Source organism: Apostichopus japonicus, chromosome 20, assembly GCF_037975245.1.
Source record: "Apostichopus japonicus isolate 1M-3 chromosome 20, ASM3797524v1, whole genome shotgun sequence".
In the NCBI taxonomy this organism is placed as follows: Eukaryota; Metazoa; Echinodermata; class Holothuroidea; order Aspidochirotida; family Stichopodidae; genus Apostichopus; species Apostichopus japonicus.
Window position 1 is genome coordinate 6,312,409 of NC_092580.1, and position 16,528 is coordinate 6,328,936.

Below are 16,528 nucleotides of genomic sequence, written 5' to 3' on the forward strand. Positions count from 1 at the left end.
ACTAACAAACACTGAAAAAGTGGGTCTGGCTAGTAGCAATGGATGTAAGGAACACGGTGCATCAGGTATTGGATGGGTATAATAACAGTGACTAATAATTTAGTGTAGTGCATTGGGGAAGTGAAAGTTGGTAGGAGACTGTGGGTGTAGGGTAGTGGAGGCAGTTGTTCTTAGAAAGTAGGTTCAGAAGTCTTGGATGAAGGGCATTGTATAAGGGAAATTGATTGGAAGGCCATAAATATAGCGGTAGTTGATATCATTCAGTGTAATCTAGAATGGGGGAGATCCCTGAAAACTGTACTTTGTTCATTTGATAAGGAACAAACTTTACAGAGATCCTCATAATATAAAAAAGTTGGATAGTGTATGTTGGACTGGATGATAATATGGTCGGGGAAGGTGGCAAACAGCTCAGTGTTTCATATGCAAGTTAGAATGAGAGTATGTAGGTCATTCCGTACACATTAACACATCTGACAGCTATGTTTGAAATGATGAATCATTTAAAAAGGGTATTTTAGCTATTGTTTATATAAGTATCTGTTGTAAACATTTTCTATGCCATTTGAACATATTTCACTGGTTCATAGTAAAGTGGGCACACTATCGCTGTGATAATTAACATGCTTAGTGTATTAAGTGCTTCAGGTCTGTAGTTTAAAGTATAAATGTTTCCAATAGTAACAGATAGTAACAGACGGTTTAATAGTCATTAAAATTAGTATTGTGCCGATATCGCCAATATCGGTTTTGGCCGATATCCGATATTCCGATGCCGATATCGGTCCGAAACCCATACCGATATTTTTAAACAGCCAGAATGAAGGTCAAATTGGACTTTTAAGTCATGCATTAATACATTAAGTATCAAAATTATAATTGGCTATCGTTACTTATTATTGTTTGCACAACCCACAAACAGTAACCACTTCTCATTTGCGGATTAGTAAAAATAAATATGTTCATATTCTATGTCATTAGTGCTAGCCACGTTTTATATGAATGATCATATTCCCCACCAAGTTGATATGCATGAAACTGTGTGCAAGCTTTTTTTTGGGGGGGGTTAGGGGGGTTAGGGGGAACAAGTTTATCCTTCCTGTTACTTCTGTTGTATGATTTCTTACTCTGTTTGACCAACTACGTTCAACACATAATAGGTTGTAAGTCTTATATAAACTGTTGTCAATGGAGCCACAAATTTCTTAACAAAAATGTTAAAAGATGACTTCGAAATGCAAAGTTGAGTCTCAAATTACAATCTTTTCATCAGTCTTTGATGTTTTAACAAAATGCATCCATGATACTCTTTGCAGCTTTTTCAAATAGGCAATTTCTGGAATAACTTAGTATGGGGGGTTTCAACGTGTTATAACTTTTATCCTCAGCGGCGCCTCAGAAGCACTGTGCAACTTAGTGTGCTACTAGTTATATACATAGTTTTATCAAATGTTTTTCAATGTCACATAAGTTACTTCTGACATTGGGTTTGACTGCAGTGCATTGTTCATAGGTCTGAATATGCTATGTTTACAAATTTGATTGTGCAAAAAGTTTCTTGGATTCTTGCCAAGAATGTTTGCAAGGGCGAAAATGGGTCAGCGGGTATGTTCAGTTTCAAATATGTTGTGTTCACTTGTATAATACAGTGGCAAGACTGGTGAAATCTACTTTAAGGTGCGACAGAGACTGCTATGTATGTAACGTTAAGTGCCTGACTGGTCTGTTTACAGATCGTTCTCAGTAAATATGTTTCAAAACTTGTGTCTTGATCCTTTGACCAGCAGATCGACATATTAACCACTGGTTATTAATGGAAATCGAAACTGAGGCTTTAGAACTGATGAATAAATCATCTCAAGTAACAAGAAGTGGCTTTGTTGTAAAAAACAATGTTCAATATCGGTTTGCAGTTATCTGCATTGAGGCTTAATTTGACGGATACCGAAATGCCGACGATATTGCAAATATCTGACGATGTTGACATCACAAACGATTATTGGTGCAACACTAATTAAAACCATTTCAATCTGAAAAGTCTTTTTCATACTGCTTTAATATCAAACTTTTGTTGACCTGGTTGTTTTGAGTAGTATCCTTCAAAAGTAGGTCTGGATTCATTCATTGATTGTTTCACCATCTGTTTACCTCTGTTGACTTATTTGTTTCTTGCTAATCCCGACAAGAAAGTTTCGAAAGTTACAGAATTACAGTGACATATAACAGTGATGCCCACACAAGAAGGACAGATTAAATCAGTGTGAAGGTGACTAAAACCATGACTCTCTGAGAAAGTCATAAATTTAATGAGATTATCAGGTTTTGTATGTCAAAACTATCATAGACTAGGATATAGTCATACAGATGTGGGTGTGATACAAGTTCAGAATGGGGGGTTAGGTGGGGATGTTGGCTGGTGAGGGGGTGGCTGTTTTGGAATATGTTTGTCTGAATGAAGGTCAGGAGTATAAACCACACCAAATTTGGGAGAGGAAGAAGTGGGTCTTTAATATCCCCTCAAAGATCCACATTTAGATTGGTAGATAATAGTCTTTCTTGCTGTGGGAGAACTTTTGACACCAACTTCATCCAATGTCACAAGACATATTGATATTGTTTCAAAGTACAGCTCCATTTTTCATCTACACACTTAATTATACAAATGTAGACCCCTTTCCCGAGGGCCATGTTAAATGTAAGGAGCCAACTTATTCAGTGCTGTGGCCAAGTGGATAAAGGCAGTGATATTTGAAGCAATGAGGCTTACCATTTGAGTGGTTCAAGGTTTGGATCCAGGCCGGGTCATAGTAAGGTGGATTTGCATACAAGAGCAATCTACGGTTTTCCCATCTGAATAGACTTTCTAAATTGAAAAGATTCCAAATTTGAGTTAAAATGTTGAATTGGAAGCCACCCAACATAAAAGATGTAATCCATAAGACCTTGCGGGTTTCTCCCACAGTTGTGGTTGCTTAAGCGTCATAAACATAACTGCCTGATTATTATTATATTTTTATAATATTGTTATTGGTAAACACACCACCCCATAGAAAATATTGCATATGGGCCTATAAAATTCATCATAATTTATAGCTGTGGCTTTCTCCCTGTGGCTAATAAGAACCATTGGGGGATGAACCATTGGGGGATGAAAATGAACTTTGGCAGGGGAGGGGGTGTTGGTGGTAGGATGAGGAGAAGGGAAAGTGGCAGATGAAAGGCATCTTTTATATTCCCTCACAGAAGCTTCAAGTTTTGCTGAATCAGTTGTGCCTGTTGAGGTGGTATCTATGGAACATTGTTTATGCTCAACTGCTGACATTGTTTTGAAACAAAGTACACTGACGTCAAGCGTTTGTGTTTATTTTGGTACCCATGCTGATGGTTAACATAACAGAGAAACATAAATAGGCTTACGGTAACGTGCAACCGCCGGAAGTCTTCACTACGTATTAAGCTACCCAATTTAGCATAATTAAACAAGCCTTTCCACTTGACGTCACCAAACAGCAGAAAGTATTTTCACCCTCTTCTATATTACAGTTTTCTTGTGGGAGGAAAGAAGAGGCGGTTGCAGCAGCTCCGGTCACACTGCGTAAGCACCATCTTAACCTCAGCGACTATAATTATATCGCACCAATAGCAACGGCCCGACAATTATGAATTATAGAATTCCTCAGTTGTATCATGATGAAATAAAAATTGACTCTTCAGGTTTCAATTGATTCATACTCTGCAAGCGATAGCTGCAGGCAATTAAGTCCAGGCTATTTTTTGACAATGGTAAAGATCATAATACCATGACGATTTGAGAATAGACATGGTTGTGCTCTAATTTAAGACTCGGGAGCGTGTGGTCTCTGGCTAGCTATAAAGATGTACTTTTGTCACTGCCTCCATCAGTTATGTACAAAACTAGGTTGCTTTGCAAATCGCAAATCGTTAAAGCTGCACCATGTTTAATTGTAACTTAATCTGACCAAGTCATGTCGGTATCCACAAATGCAGTAATAGGACATCCCTCATTCTATTACAGATATCTATGTTGCTTCAACTAACCTTCCTCTATTAAAGAGATCTTTGTAGCTACAACTAAATCTCATTCTATTAAAGAGATCTATGTTGCTACAACTTAACATCATTCTATTAAAGATATATATGTCGCTGTAATCAGACCTCATTCTATTAAAGATTATTTTGTTGCTAGGCTGCCCTTTAATTGCCAGATATGATCCATTTAAACCCAATATGGAAAGCTACCATGAATTTAATGTTTAGCTTTGTTTTTTATGTGCAATAATTTTATAATTGTACCTCTGCCAGTTTTGTGGACTAAAATAACAAAATGTGCAGAGATATCTTTCCTTACCACCATGCATGTCATCATGAGTTCGTAGCAAATTTACTTACAAATGCAATATATTAGCATAGCATAGCATTTGATAGAGAGCTGTCCATATGTGATACTTTTAGGGGTGCATAATAATGAAAATTCATTCACGACCATGACCCACAGATGTTGGTTTAGTTTTTGCTTTACCTTGATACACAAGGGGACTGTGCCCTGTAAAATTACACAAAAAGAGAGATCCAGGGGCTTGGAGGAGGAGGGAGTATAGAAATAAGGCTGAAAGAGGATACTCATGGTGGACATTACCCTCACACTGAACTGGAGAATGATGTCATAAGCTATGTAAGTTAACTAAAACTTAAACATTCTTTGATAACCCATTAAGCATTCATAATAAGGGATTAAAGTGAACCAGCAGAAACATGCTAGAAAGCACAAAGAGGTCAAAGATTATATTTTCTTTATTTCTTAACCAAACAGATGGCATATTTCCTCACTGAAGTAATAATTGTATAAAAGTAAGTTGGCCTGACGTTTCGATCCTAGCAGGATCTTCTTCAGAGGCTAAATGACAAAAAAATGTCATTTATCTTTGGAGAAATGATTAATATAAAAAGAGCAGTAACTTGTCATTTTTTGTGTCATTGAGCCTCTGAAGAAGATCCTGCTAGGATCGAAACATCAGGCCAACTTACTTTTATACATTCTATTACACAGGCTCTCTAGTGGATAAGCAGTTTGCTAACAGTTTTATTTTATTTTGAAGTAATAATTGTTAGCATTGACTTTGTTTTTCCCCTCCTTTACAGGGGCAACCAGAAGGGTTTAAAGTGTTAGTGTTAAAGAACCGTATATAGTTACACAATCAGCGTATCAAGATTAGAGTTTCAGCAATGTAAAGAACAGTGTATCTTTTGACAGTGTGTATATTAGCGACTAAACAAACTACATTTTAATTTGTCCTTCCAGTTTGGTTGTTGGACTTGTCAGGATTCTCCAAGACCTTAGAGGTAAACTTCTATACCCATTTAACAATAACTTATTTTAACCACACTGCATTGAGCCTGCACAAAGATACTTTTGTAGCACTTGAAGAATCACTGCATTTAAGATTTGGTGCACAATACAAATGACCTTTAAACTTGAAAGTACCACCATTGAGCCAATGGATTAAAATAATTGGATCCTGTACAAACCATTCACTGAATTTGTTGTTGTTTTCATGTCTATTTTTAGCAGACCAAGGGACCAGGCAAATGATTAGACTCCTAATCATTAGGAGTTTTCTTTTGCTTTACTAGATTATTATTGTAAACTTGGTATAACTTTGGTAGATGTAGGTGTAATAGAGTAGTTATCTTGAGCTTACATGCTGCAGCCAGAAACTTTTAAATCTATAGAATGTATATTTCCTTCTCAGGACTGTCAGGAACTTTGGCTGAATACAGCCTTGGTATATAGCTGCAGCTAGTGTGACCAAATTAAAATCCATTTTGTGTTTGTGACTGAGTCACCGATTTCTTATCATGGTCTGATGATTATCTGATGATTATTACTTTTCAGTTATCTTTAGAGAAATGATTAATATAATAGAGCAGTAACTTGGAGCGACGGATGGGATATGTTTGCATATCGTGTGATTAGTAACCCAGACATCTTCTTTGATTTAAATTTAGAGCAGAGCGGAAACGGATGTTTTTCTTTTTTTATTTACACTTGCTTTTGTCTTTTTGTTGTAAGTAGCTGAGTTTAGAGTACCCCCTAGTGGGATGTTTGTTTGTTGTCTGTGATCCTACCGTTGCCAGTTGTAAGTGTAAATACCAATGATAAATTGTCTGTATACATATGAGTCATAATGTCTACTGGGTTATATGTAAAGTTCATAAGTTTGTTGTTATAGAACCCAGGCATAGAAAATTAGTCATAATCTTGGATATATTGCTCTGTTATGCGATGACTTGTCAGTCTTAAAATTCTTCAGATTTAATTGCATCCAAGTTTGCTAAAAGGTGAAATAATGGTCCCATGTGAGCCATCTTCAAACAGCATTTTCCTTTAATCCTGCATCCAAAGCATTTTTCCATTGATATATCTAGTTAATCTTTCCTTGACAAAATGGGAATAATTTCAAGAGTTGTGTTACAGAACCTCTTGGAAAGTACTTTTGAAAACCATTGGCTATCTCAGCATGGTAACGTTTGTGTGCAATAGTGATGACCATAGTAAGGTGACAGGTACCAGTGGATTCTGCAACGAATAATTCATAACAATAAATGATCTTTCATATCCACATTGGTGAAAAAGATTACTTTCTATGGTTAATTTATAATACTGTTACAAAATTTTTCACTTTTCACTAGCTAACAAATACAAAGAATACCAGATGGTAATGAAATTGTATAGCGAAGAATACTGTTACATAAGATTAAATTTAAACAACTTTTTACATGGCTGTACAGTTTATAAATACTGCCATCTCTTTAGCAAAGATGTTTTGTTAATTATCAACCTGTGGCAAAGCAAAGGCATCCTTTAAGGATTTTGTCTTTGATTTTCTTATCCTTTTTTTTATTGCTTTTTTTCTTCAAACTTTACTTCCCATATTGATCTTTCATGACTCTAGTTAACTGAAAGTAAAAAGAATGACTGTGTTATTGTCTATCAGGGTTTATGATGAGTTTACAAATGGGCTGTGACATTTTAGAAAAATTAAAAATATGGTGTGTTAAGCTGCTAGTCAGGTTCATTTCAACAATTATTACAAGAACATAAATTTTATTCATTGTCTTTCTGTTTGTATAAAAACTGACTTGTGCTGTATATTAAATTGAATTGTTCTGTAAAAGGCATAATTGATATACTCCCCATCTTAAATAGTGCTAAAGTATCTCAATATATGTTATATTTAGTATGTAACCACTATTAAAACTCAAATGTACATAGGAATAGTTTTTAGATATCTTGCATCTGATGGACTTAAAAATATATGCTGGAGGGTGTGTACATTCAAGGATTAGGGTGTATTATAACGTTCAGAGTGTCCAGCCCACAACCTCTGGGCTCTGGGATCAAAATCTACTAGAAACCAGATTCTCTTGACCTACTGAAAATTGCTGATGTGCAGTGTTTATTGAATGGAATCTTCTGTGGACTTTGTATTTCAGGTGTAGGGAATTGTGAAATGAAAATTGATTTGGCCTTTTCACTCATTTCAAAACAACATTGTTCCCTTGGTATTGAAAAATTCTGAGGTGCACTCTCATCCCTAGGAGTGGCATTCCTGGGAGCAGGGATGCGATGTGACAAGTTTATGCTAGCTTCATAATTCCTGAACACTCATGGAACAAAAGTACTCCTAATATCAGCTAATGTTCTTCCAGGATCATCATCACAGGGATAGAGCTTCTGTTGGCTTCTAAACCGTTGGGATTCACTTAATAAACTAAACATGAATTCAATCAATAGCAATCAAGTTCTGGACCAAAACTAGAAATGAGTGGATCTATTTGGGGGAACCACCTGTTACATCTTATACAGCAATGTGCATTGCAAACATTCATTCTTGGCTATTTCTTTTTACTTCACTAAATTTTATTCTGGTGGAGAAAGAACATAACCCCTCCTTCAAATCCACTGCAGTTTGAAATATTAATTTCTGCCAACAATACCATAGGAGGTATGTAAAGTACCTACAGAAATACTATTTTGTAGTAGCTGTACTCAGGCCTTAAAAACTTTGCATGTTTGTATCAAGTGATAACTAAGCAAAGAGCTAAATATCCACACATCTTGTGGCGACAAGTGCCAAAAAAATATGTTAAAGCACTATTGCATTATAGCACTATTGCGTTATAGCACTATTGCATTATAGCACTACTGCATTATAGCTCTATTGCACTATTGCATTATAGCACTATTGCATTATAGCACTATTGCATTATAGCACTATTGCATTATAGCACTATTGCATTATAGCACTACTGCATTATAGCTCTATTGCACTATTGCATTATAGCACTATTGCATTATAGCACTATTGCATTATAGCACTATTGCATTATAGCACTATTGCATTATAGCACTACTGCATTATAGCTCTATTGCACTATTGCATTATAGCACTATTGCAGAACCAGTACTTTGGAGGATGTAGGTAGTCACTCGTAGTAGAATACGTAACCTTCCAAATCAGTACAACCATCTGCTTTATCTATAATGTCCTCATAATCAAGACCAAAATTCCTATCACCTTACTTTCACATTCTACTTTAGGAAATCACAAGAATTCCCCGAACGTGATAATAGTCTATAAACCTGGAATCTGGAGGGTATTAAAAACTTGAAAGGAAGCAAATGTTTATGGTTTGAAGGAAGAAGATAAACAAATACATTCCTTACAGGACTGTTCACCAAAAATTTATTAGGAAATTAAGGAAATGAAGTTATTGGTGGGCAGGGTGGCGTGGATAGCATCACGTCAAAAGGTTGTAAAGGGTTTCGAATACAGGAAGTGAAGTTGGTATTAATGTAATAAAAACCAACAGTTATTTTTAGAGGTCATATGTATTATATTTAGTATCTATAGTACAATCACTTGAAATTTCCAAGAAATAGATATATTAGTTTTAGACAGGGGAAAATTCATAATTTAACCTTAAAGCAACTATTACCAGACATGCACTAATAAAGGCTGAAAGTACAGATGGAAAGATGGTAACATACAAGTCTATTTGACATTTATGAAGTATTCTGTGAATGTTAATAGCAACTCATGTACAAAACATTAGCCGTAGGGCTCAATATTATTGCAATTGATGAAAGGCTTAGACAAAGTTCAAATCTTTTTTTCACTCAAAATACCACATATGAGAGATTTATTAACCATTCCAACGCATTTCTATTAAATTGAAGCTCACATGCAAGCAAAACAACTATCAGATGAAGGGTGGAAAGGATAGCTATCCAAAATGATTTATTTCCAACAATGACTTTTTGTAATCTTGCAATAAACTCAGATATGTTGTATCAACTCTGAAATTACTCTTTTCAGACTCAATACAAATTTTCTTCCAAATGAGCTTGTTCATGACTTAAACTTGATCAGTATAACTCTTCCTGTGAAAAATGGATTCCACATGCAAGACAAAACTTAAGTGAAGCATTTCTATAACTTGAGCATATATATCTGCTATATTCACAGAGAAATCAGGCAAAATATCTAATGGCGATACAATTATATGACATCAAACCAACATGATTATAGTCCTAAATTCTAACAATCACTCTTGACAAGTAAAGATCTTAAAGTACAACTGCAGATGACAGTATGGTCCACCAACTTATGTTATGTACTATCACCTGTCCAAAAGTTTAGTATCTCTTTCCTAACCAGTGGTTTCCTCTCTCCCTCTGCCAAGGTGGTACTTTGCTTTCTTGGGGATACTTCGTCCCCCTGGATGAATCCCATTGGGCCGACCACCTTTTCCTTTTCTCCTCTTTGTGCTTTTGTTGCGTTTCTTCATGCATTTTCTGTACTCTCGATTTTCCAGCCATTCGCACTCATCGTTGCGCACCACACACGCAGAGTAAAGGGTTTCACAGTCCTCGTATCGCCTCATGATGAAAGCCATCTGTTGGTTGTGGAAGCACGTCCCAATTGGTCGGTTGGCACTGGGTGCTGGATCCATGAAACTGTACTCTTCAAAAACGTTGTAAGTAGTCAAAGACTTGGATATCTGAAAAACAAGTAGAAGATGTTGAAATTTATCCAATTGTCATCATAATATTCTGTGGCTTCCTAGTAGGAAAATAAAAGTAACAGAAATAAATAGACATTCATAGGAATCACTTCTTCTGATCTAATCTAGATTGTATTAAGCTCTGGATGCGGTCTGAAGTTTTGAAAACAGACAGATAGACACATATTAGTTGACACTGTAACATGTACATGTTTAATGTATTGCTGTGTAACATTTTTTGTGTGTGTGTGGCGGTGTATGCTTAATATCATGTTACAGTCACTGAAATGTCATCAAAATGGATGTTCTTAACTCTCTTTAAGTCCCTGTTGTTGTTTTCCCACGAGACTCATAATATATAATACCCTGGTGTGAGTCTTTTTACATGCTAGAGGAATATCTCACTCCCTATGGCATTGACCTCCCACAGTGTTAATACCCCATGACTCTAACATCCTCTGATAACCTAAATAAATCATTCCCTACCTCACACAAATGACAGTCATGGTAGTCTCCTCTTAGCCCATTCAGTTGCTCCTGTGTTATTGAGTTCCATGTCTGTGCCCAACTGCAACCTCTCAGGATGACATAGTAACCAGCTTCATGAACATCATTTGCTGTATGTGAAAATGGAACAGAAATAAGTAACATGACTGTTGATTAGAAGATTAGTCTTAATTATACAACTGTTCAAGGAATTTGTGTGTATGCAGGGTATATGGGAGGAGGGAGAGGGGGAAGGATTCCTCCTCCTTGAACTCCTTCATTTGGTAATGATTCTGATGTACCTTCCATGTAAAGAATGCATTTCACACAACTAAATGACAGAAAGAAAAGCTCCAAGTACTATTTGATTGTTAAAATGGTATGTTTGCTAAAAAGAAAATCAATGCAAGTGGTTGTAAAACTCAAGTTTCATTTCTATGTATACTACCAAATGTTCTTAGTTGTTTCTTAGGTGGAATTCTAACTTCTATAGTCAGTAGAAATCTTTACCTATGAAAATCCTAGCAGACTTCCAACAAGAAACTGGCAAACTTTCCACCAATCAGTGTGGAACAGAAGTGAGGGCGCTATTCTCAATTTAGGTATTTGGTATTGTGTTGGGTGCAGTGCATAATTTTTATCATACATAGGATCTAGCCAATCTGCAAATGATGGTGCTAAGCAATTCACGTAACTATGAAAATATTCTCAGAAATTAACATGGTTAATTGCTTGAGTTGATACAACTTCAATAATTGGACAAAATGACAAATAGAAGAAGATATGTATTTCTTAAGTAGTACTTCATCTCTTGCATAATTCAATACAATACTGATGTGTTGGATTTTCTTCTACTTTATTCTGTTGTGGACTAATACAAGCACAACATAAACTCTTTATTTTCCAGACTGGTAGTTTGATTTAATAACAGTGTTCTGTTTTCCCCTTCTAATCACCTTGAAACTGAAAAATGAGCTAGTTTCATGTTTTTTTTTGGTGCATCCTTTCCTTATTTTTCCTATATATTGTAACTGTAGTGTATCTTAATTAATAATATAGGAATACTCGAAATTAGATACCTGGTATACAGTAATGAGCAATGTTTACACATCATGCCATACAAATGAGGATACAGTGACCAATAAAGGCAAAAGAGGATAAATCCCTCCTTTAAGGCTAAAGTGATGATGATGTCAACTCCTCAGTGCAATTGTAATAACACAATCAAAGCATGTTCTTACACTGAACTTCCCATTGGATTTTGTGTTGCATCTGAAGACTTGACCATATAATTTGTGTATTAGACTACATAGTCCAATCACCTTCACTGATTAACCTCAGCTGTTTCAAGGGTCATTTCTCAATATTAAGTGTTATAGAAATACCACCTAGACTGACAGCAGTGGTTTTAACGGTCTGCAGTGTATCAAAATTAATTTTGTGCTTTAAGTCATCCTGTAAGCTACAATTAAACAGTGGTATCTCTTTTATAAATTCAAATTGGTAGTTGTACACCTGTAGCTACTGTCTTAGCCTCAGTTACATACCTGATAATACATAGACCTCTCCTACAGTTAGCATCATTTCAAATCTGCACATTCCATAGGTATGGATAGAGATGGTACTCTCCAGCTGGATACGCTCATCACCTTTGAACATCTCGTTAACACGAACCTCTATCAACATATCCATATTCATGCTCCCATCGTCATGACCTGTGACCTCAGCATTGCCAATGCTGAGGATTGTTCCTTTAATCACTGATAAAATCAAAGGTATGAAATATGATGAGAATGTTATAAAAATGAAAAGCAACTAGAAAAGAGGGGAAGAAAATCCATCAACAGTGGATCAAGATATCCAAATTGATATGCCAGTGTTGTGACCTATGATCTCAGCATGGCCAACATTGACTCTGATTGTTCCTAAATCACTGATTAAATCAAAGCTATGAAACATGAAAATATTTTCTAAAAGGAAAAGCAAGAAATGGACAAGCAAGAGGGGAAAAAATAGTCCATGGATGAACATATGCATATTGCCATGACCTATGACCTCAACATTGTTCATTTTGATGGTCCTTCCTTTAGTGAGTCTTCAGGAGACATTGTAATATATGAAAATATGTTAATGACAGGAAAGATAAATATAAAAGAGGAGATATCAAAATTGGGTGAAAAGGAATTTATAGGAAGCAGTGCATGAAAAGTGGATCAGAAATTTACTATTTTGCCAAGTTATTGGCTGCAGACAACCTGGTGTAATGTTTCCCCGTCTGGAAGTTATGACCAGTGATTAGTGTCATAATATTTGTAAATTGGTCTAACTGGAGGATTAACTTGGCCATTAAGGAAGAGTTTCCAAGTGTGATGATGTGTAAAGCAACTAGTTTGATTCTATTTTTGTAACAGATCCACTAATGTTTAATCAAGTATAGACTACAGATTATTTTTGTTCCTGTTACTTGGTAAGCAAATTTAAAGGCAAAAATCTTCCCTAAAATGGTGAAAAGTAACAGTGGCTGGGTTTAGTTACTGGGTGCTAATTCTGGTTCAACAGTTCTAGTTTCAGTGGTACTAGCATATTGTGCAACTTCGACTTCTAGAAATACTAGGCAAATAAAAGAAAAACAACCACAAAGTTTTGACAAGATTTTACATACCTAAAGATTCATCACAAAACGTCTGTTGGGGATGTCGTGAGGGGCAGTCACATCCGCCTGTTCGTTGAAATGTATTGACATTACTGCTGAGCACTATGGGAGTTGCTGCTAATATGACAGTCATGAAGACCTTAACATTCAGCATTGCAATGTTTTGCTGAGGTACCTCTTGATGTTAACAAAATCTGGAAGGAAAAAATTAAAAACTTGACATAGATTACCCCTGATTGTGTTCTTTGAATTAAATCAAAGATTTATGAGATGTAAAAGTAATAAATCAAAGAGAATTGTAAACATCACTCATTAAGTTCAGGAGTTGAATCAGTTGAAGTTTGCAAAATTACATCAATCAAGCCTCTCATAATGACAAAGATATTAATAAGAAAAAATGGATATATTAAATAAAAGGACAAAAAGAAACATGTAATGAGATTTGACAGTGCTCAGTCAGTTCTGGATGACTGCATCTGTCCTTATAGTTGGACACTTCAAACTGCATAATTTAGGAAGCGCCCTTTTCCCTATACTGCAAGCGACCTACACCATCTGATAGTATGATGTATAGCACCATTAACCCCACCACATCCCTGCTTAAGACCATCTACCCTTGATGATGATCATGTCTCCTCTGGGATTTGCTATTTTGATAATTCACACATGGTTAAATTGATATTGTTATGAAGACTGCCCGGACACTGTCCCTCCCCCCCTCCCACTGATCCCCCACATACAGTCCTTCCGTCCCCCACACACACTCCACCACCTTTGTTGCCAATGGCCTCTGGTATCATGAACTTTAGAATGCTTTACAAGAAGGTTTCTTGGGAGTATTTATGTCCCCTCTTCCCATCCAACATTCTGCAAGGATCTGCACCCTTGTTTTCTTAAACAGCAAAGAATGTGACTTTCCAGGAAGTGGTATCATTGTGCTTGTGATAAATTTAGTAATTCTTTCATGATTTTGCAAGTGTTTTCATAAGCCAGTAATTTGTGATTTCTTTTATTTACGACAGTTATGTGAAGGCATGTCACATATAAACATGCATGCTTGACAAACTACACTCAACTAATTGTTTTGTGTTTTGTGTTTGTTAGTTTCACTCTCCTGTTAGAGAGTATCTAGCTATCACCTTATTTCAGCCCAAATGCTGATTGGTTAATGTAAGCATCAGGCTTTACCTGGGAACAGAGGGTCTTTCAAGCTGAGGAGAATGTTAACAATAACTGCGTCAAATGTCAGCACAATAACAAAATGGTATAGCACATTGCAATATATTGCACCAGTTTGCATCTAACAACCCTTGATAATAGAAAAAGTAGACCTTTCCAAGAGAAAAGTGTTCAGTGAAATGGTCCACATCTTCGGAAAGTGTATCACCCCATAAACACTCCATGGGCCGGAGCATTGAAACTTACCTATGACAATCAATTCAAAACACAGACAAGTTTTAAATAAAGCTATTGGTAGCCACTTAGGTTATATATGAAATAGTGGTTACATAATCTCGGGAGGGGTAGGGATAGGGGGGAAAAAATTAAAATATTTTTTGGACATTTCCTTACATTACAAGAAAGTATATTTGTTTACAGATTTAGAAGTTCACAAAATTGACAATTCCTTGTTTTACTTTTATAAAGTATATTTAAAATCAAAGGTGGAAAAGGGATAGAAAATGCAAGGATGGGGGGGGGGATGCACTTATAATCTATGTTGAAATCCGAATAGCAATTCATATCAAAGTTGGAAATACATTCCTTTTTATTATGGAAAAATGATAAATCATATCTTGTTTCTCTCCGAAAACCCAACCACAGAAATAAATATGTCAAGTACTCACCTCTAAACCCGAAATTCTTCTTTCCTCCAGTTGCCTTTTCTTAGTTGTCTTACAAGTTTGAAGATCTCAACAACCAGTGCTTCACTTGTGTGTCCTACTGAAGCTAAATTGGGAATGGAAGCCCTGCAACTGTGAATCAGTTATAGATTTATGTATTAAAGCATCTTGTAGTTATTGGAATGTTGCTAAACACCTTACTTAGAATTTCTTCCCAGAAACACTATCGATGTTGACAGGATATGTTCTCGAAGCAATTCAGTTTACTTGGATGTGACCTTGTTAATCTAATCTTCCTGCTAAGATTCACTCCTCAGTTTGGATTTTGATCAATAATACTGGCAGCCTTGATGAAAAAAAGCAAAAATATTATCAGTTTGATCAATCCTGCCAGGCAGGTCAACCCTTAATAGTGAGTTAGAATCTATTGCTTGAGGAGAGTTAATAACTCCAGGATTACAAAGTGGAAGTAGAACCTAAAGGTTGTGTGCGTTGGAGAAATGAGTATATGTGATGATTGCTTGTAGGTGTCTAGGTGAATAATCCTGGTTGTTATGTGATTCAAGAGTAAAGGCCAGTCAATTCATGTTGCCATAGCATCAAAACAAAACACAGCCAAATTGCAACCAAATGAAAATGACAAAGAACTTCAAAAGACCATGTGCTTTGAGTTTGTGTATCAGTTTCAAGTTGAGAGGATTTGTATGACTTATTATTTGTCTCACACTTTAAATGTTATTAACTTGACCTTATTTGTTTGTAGTTCCTTTGTATTGCATCATTTGCAACTTTAAATAAATTGATCTTTCCATAATTTTAAATAATATTTTATCCTGTAGTAATTAACTAAAAATGCATTTGTCTCTAATTGTGCTAAAAAGTTTTATTCTTGTCCTTTCCATTCTTGGAAACTGGTAGAAACTTGAAATTTGAAATACCTTGGGAATTTGGCAGTATTAAGAGGATGAGCTCATAAACATCAGTTTAGCTTGTCTTTCCTTAAACCTCATAATGTATTGTTCTCGCAAATAAAAAGGAAGGGACAGTTGAGCAAATGGACACAAATAAATTAATTCTGCTTCCATCATTAATTTGTTAGCATCTAGTTCTTTGCCACAGCCCTCTTTCTCTTTTTCAAAAATCCTACAAGTTTATTTTGGAGCAATCCAAGCATAGCATTGATGTCAAGGATACCAGTGCTTGGCAGAAATTGATATTACATTAACAGATATTTTAATTGATATTCCTGTTATCATTAAAGATCCTGTTTACAGATAGACTGAACTGGTATGACCTCCTTGATAAGCTTAATAACTTTGCTCTTATCATATTTGTTCTACAGGGCCATTTAAAACACTGTGGTTTTACTTTGCTATTATATTTACATTACCACATCAAGCCTTCATATTAGTAGTCTATACTCTTTGTATTTGTTGTTACCATATATGTGCGAAGA

The 16,528-nt window shown here is 35.7% G+C and overlaps 3 protein-coding genes across 14 annotated transcripts in view; 2 read left to right on the forward strand and 1 right to left on the reverse strand.

Moving 5' to 3' along the window:
* The window catches only part of LOC139961180 (synapsin-like), a 545,708-nt gene that overhangs the window by 298,792 nt on the left and 230,388 nt on the right, over positions 1-16,528 (forward strand). The gene's annotated exons all lie outside the window — the stretch shown is intronic.
* Positions 1-16,528, forward strand: part of LOC139961191 (uncharacterized) — a 234,028-nt gene that overhangs the window by 44,516 nt on the left and 172,984 nt on the right. The gene's annotated exons all lie outside the window — the stretch shown is intronic.
* Positions 8,896-16,528, reverse strand: part of LOC139961188 (uncharacterized) — a 32,341-nt gene continuing 24,708 nt past the window's right edge. For 2 of the 3 annotated variants that reach the window (XM_071960191.1, XM_071960190.1), the window contains exons 2-6: positions 15,076-15,204; positions 13,238-13,422; positions 12,123-12,335; positions 10,576-10,706; positions 8,896-10,086 (exon numbers count right to left, since the gene is read on the reverse strand). In XM_071960191.1, coding sequence (XP_071816292.1) covers positions 9,736-10,086; positions 10,576-10,706; positions 12,123-12,335; positions 13,238-13,382 — 840 coding nt within the window. In that variant the 5' untranslated portion in view covers positions 13,383-13,422; positions 15,076-15,204 and the 3' untranslated portion in view covers positions 8,896-9,735. Of the gene's footprint in view, positions 10,087-10,575; positions 10,707-12,122; positions 12,336-13,237; positions 13,423-15,075; positions 15,498-16,528 lie in introns of those variants that run through there. The other variant, XM_071960188.1, reaches the window with a different exon arrangement.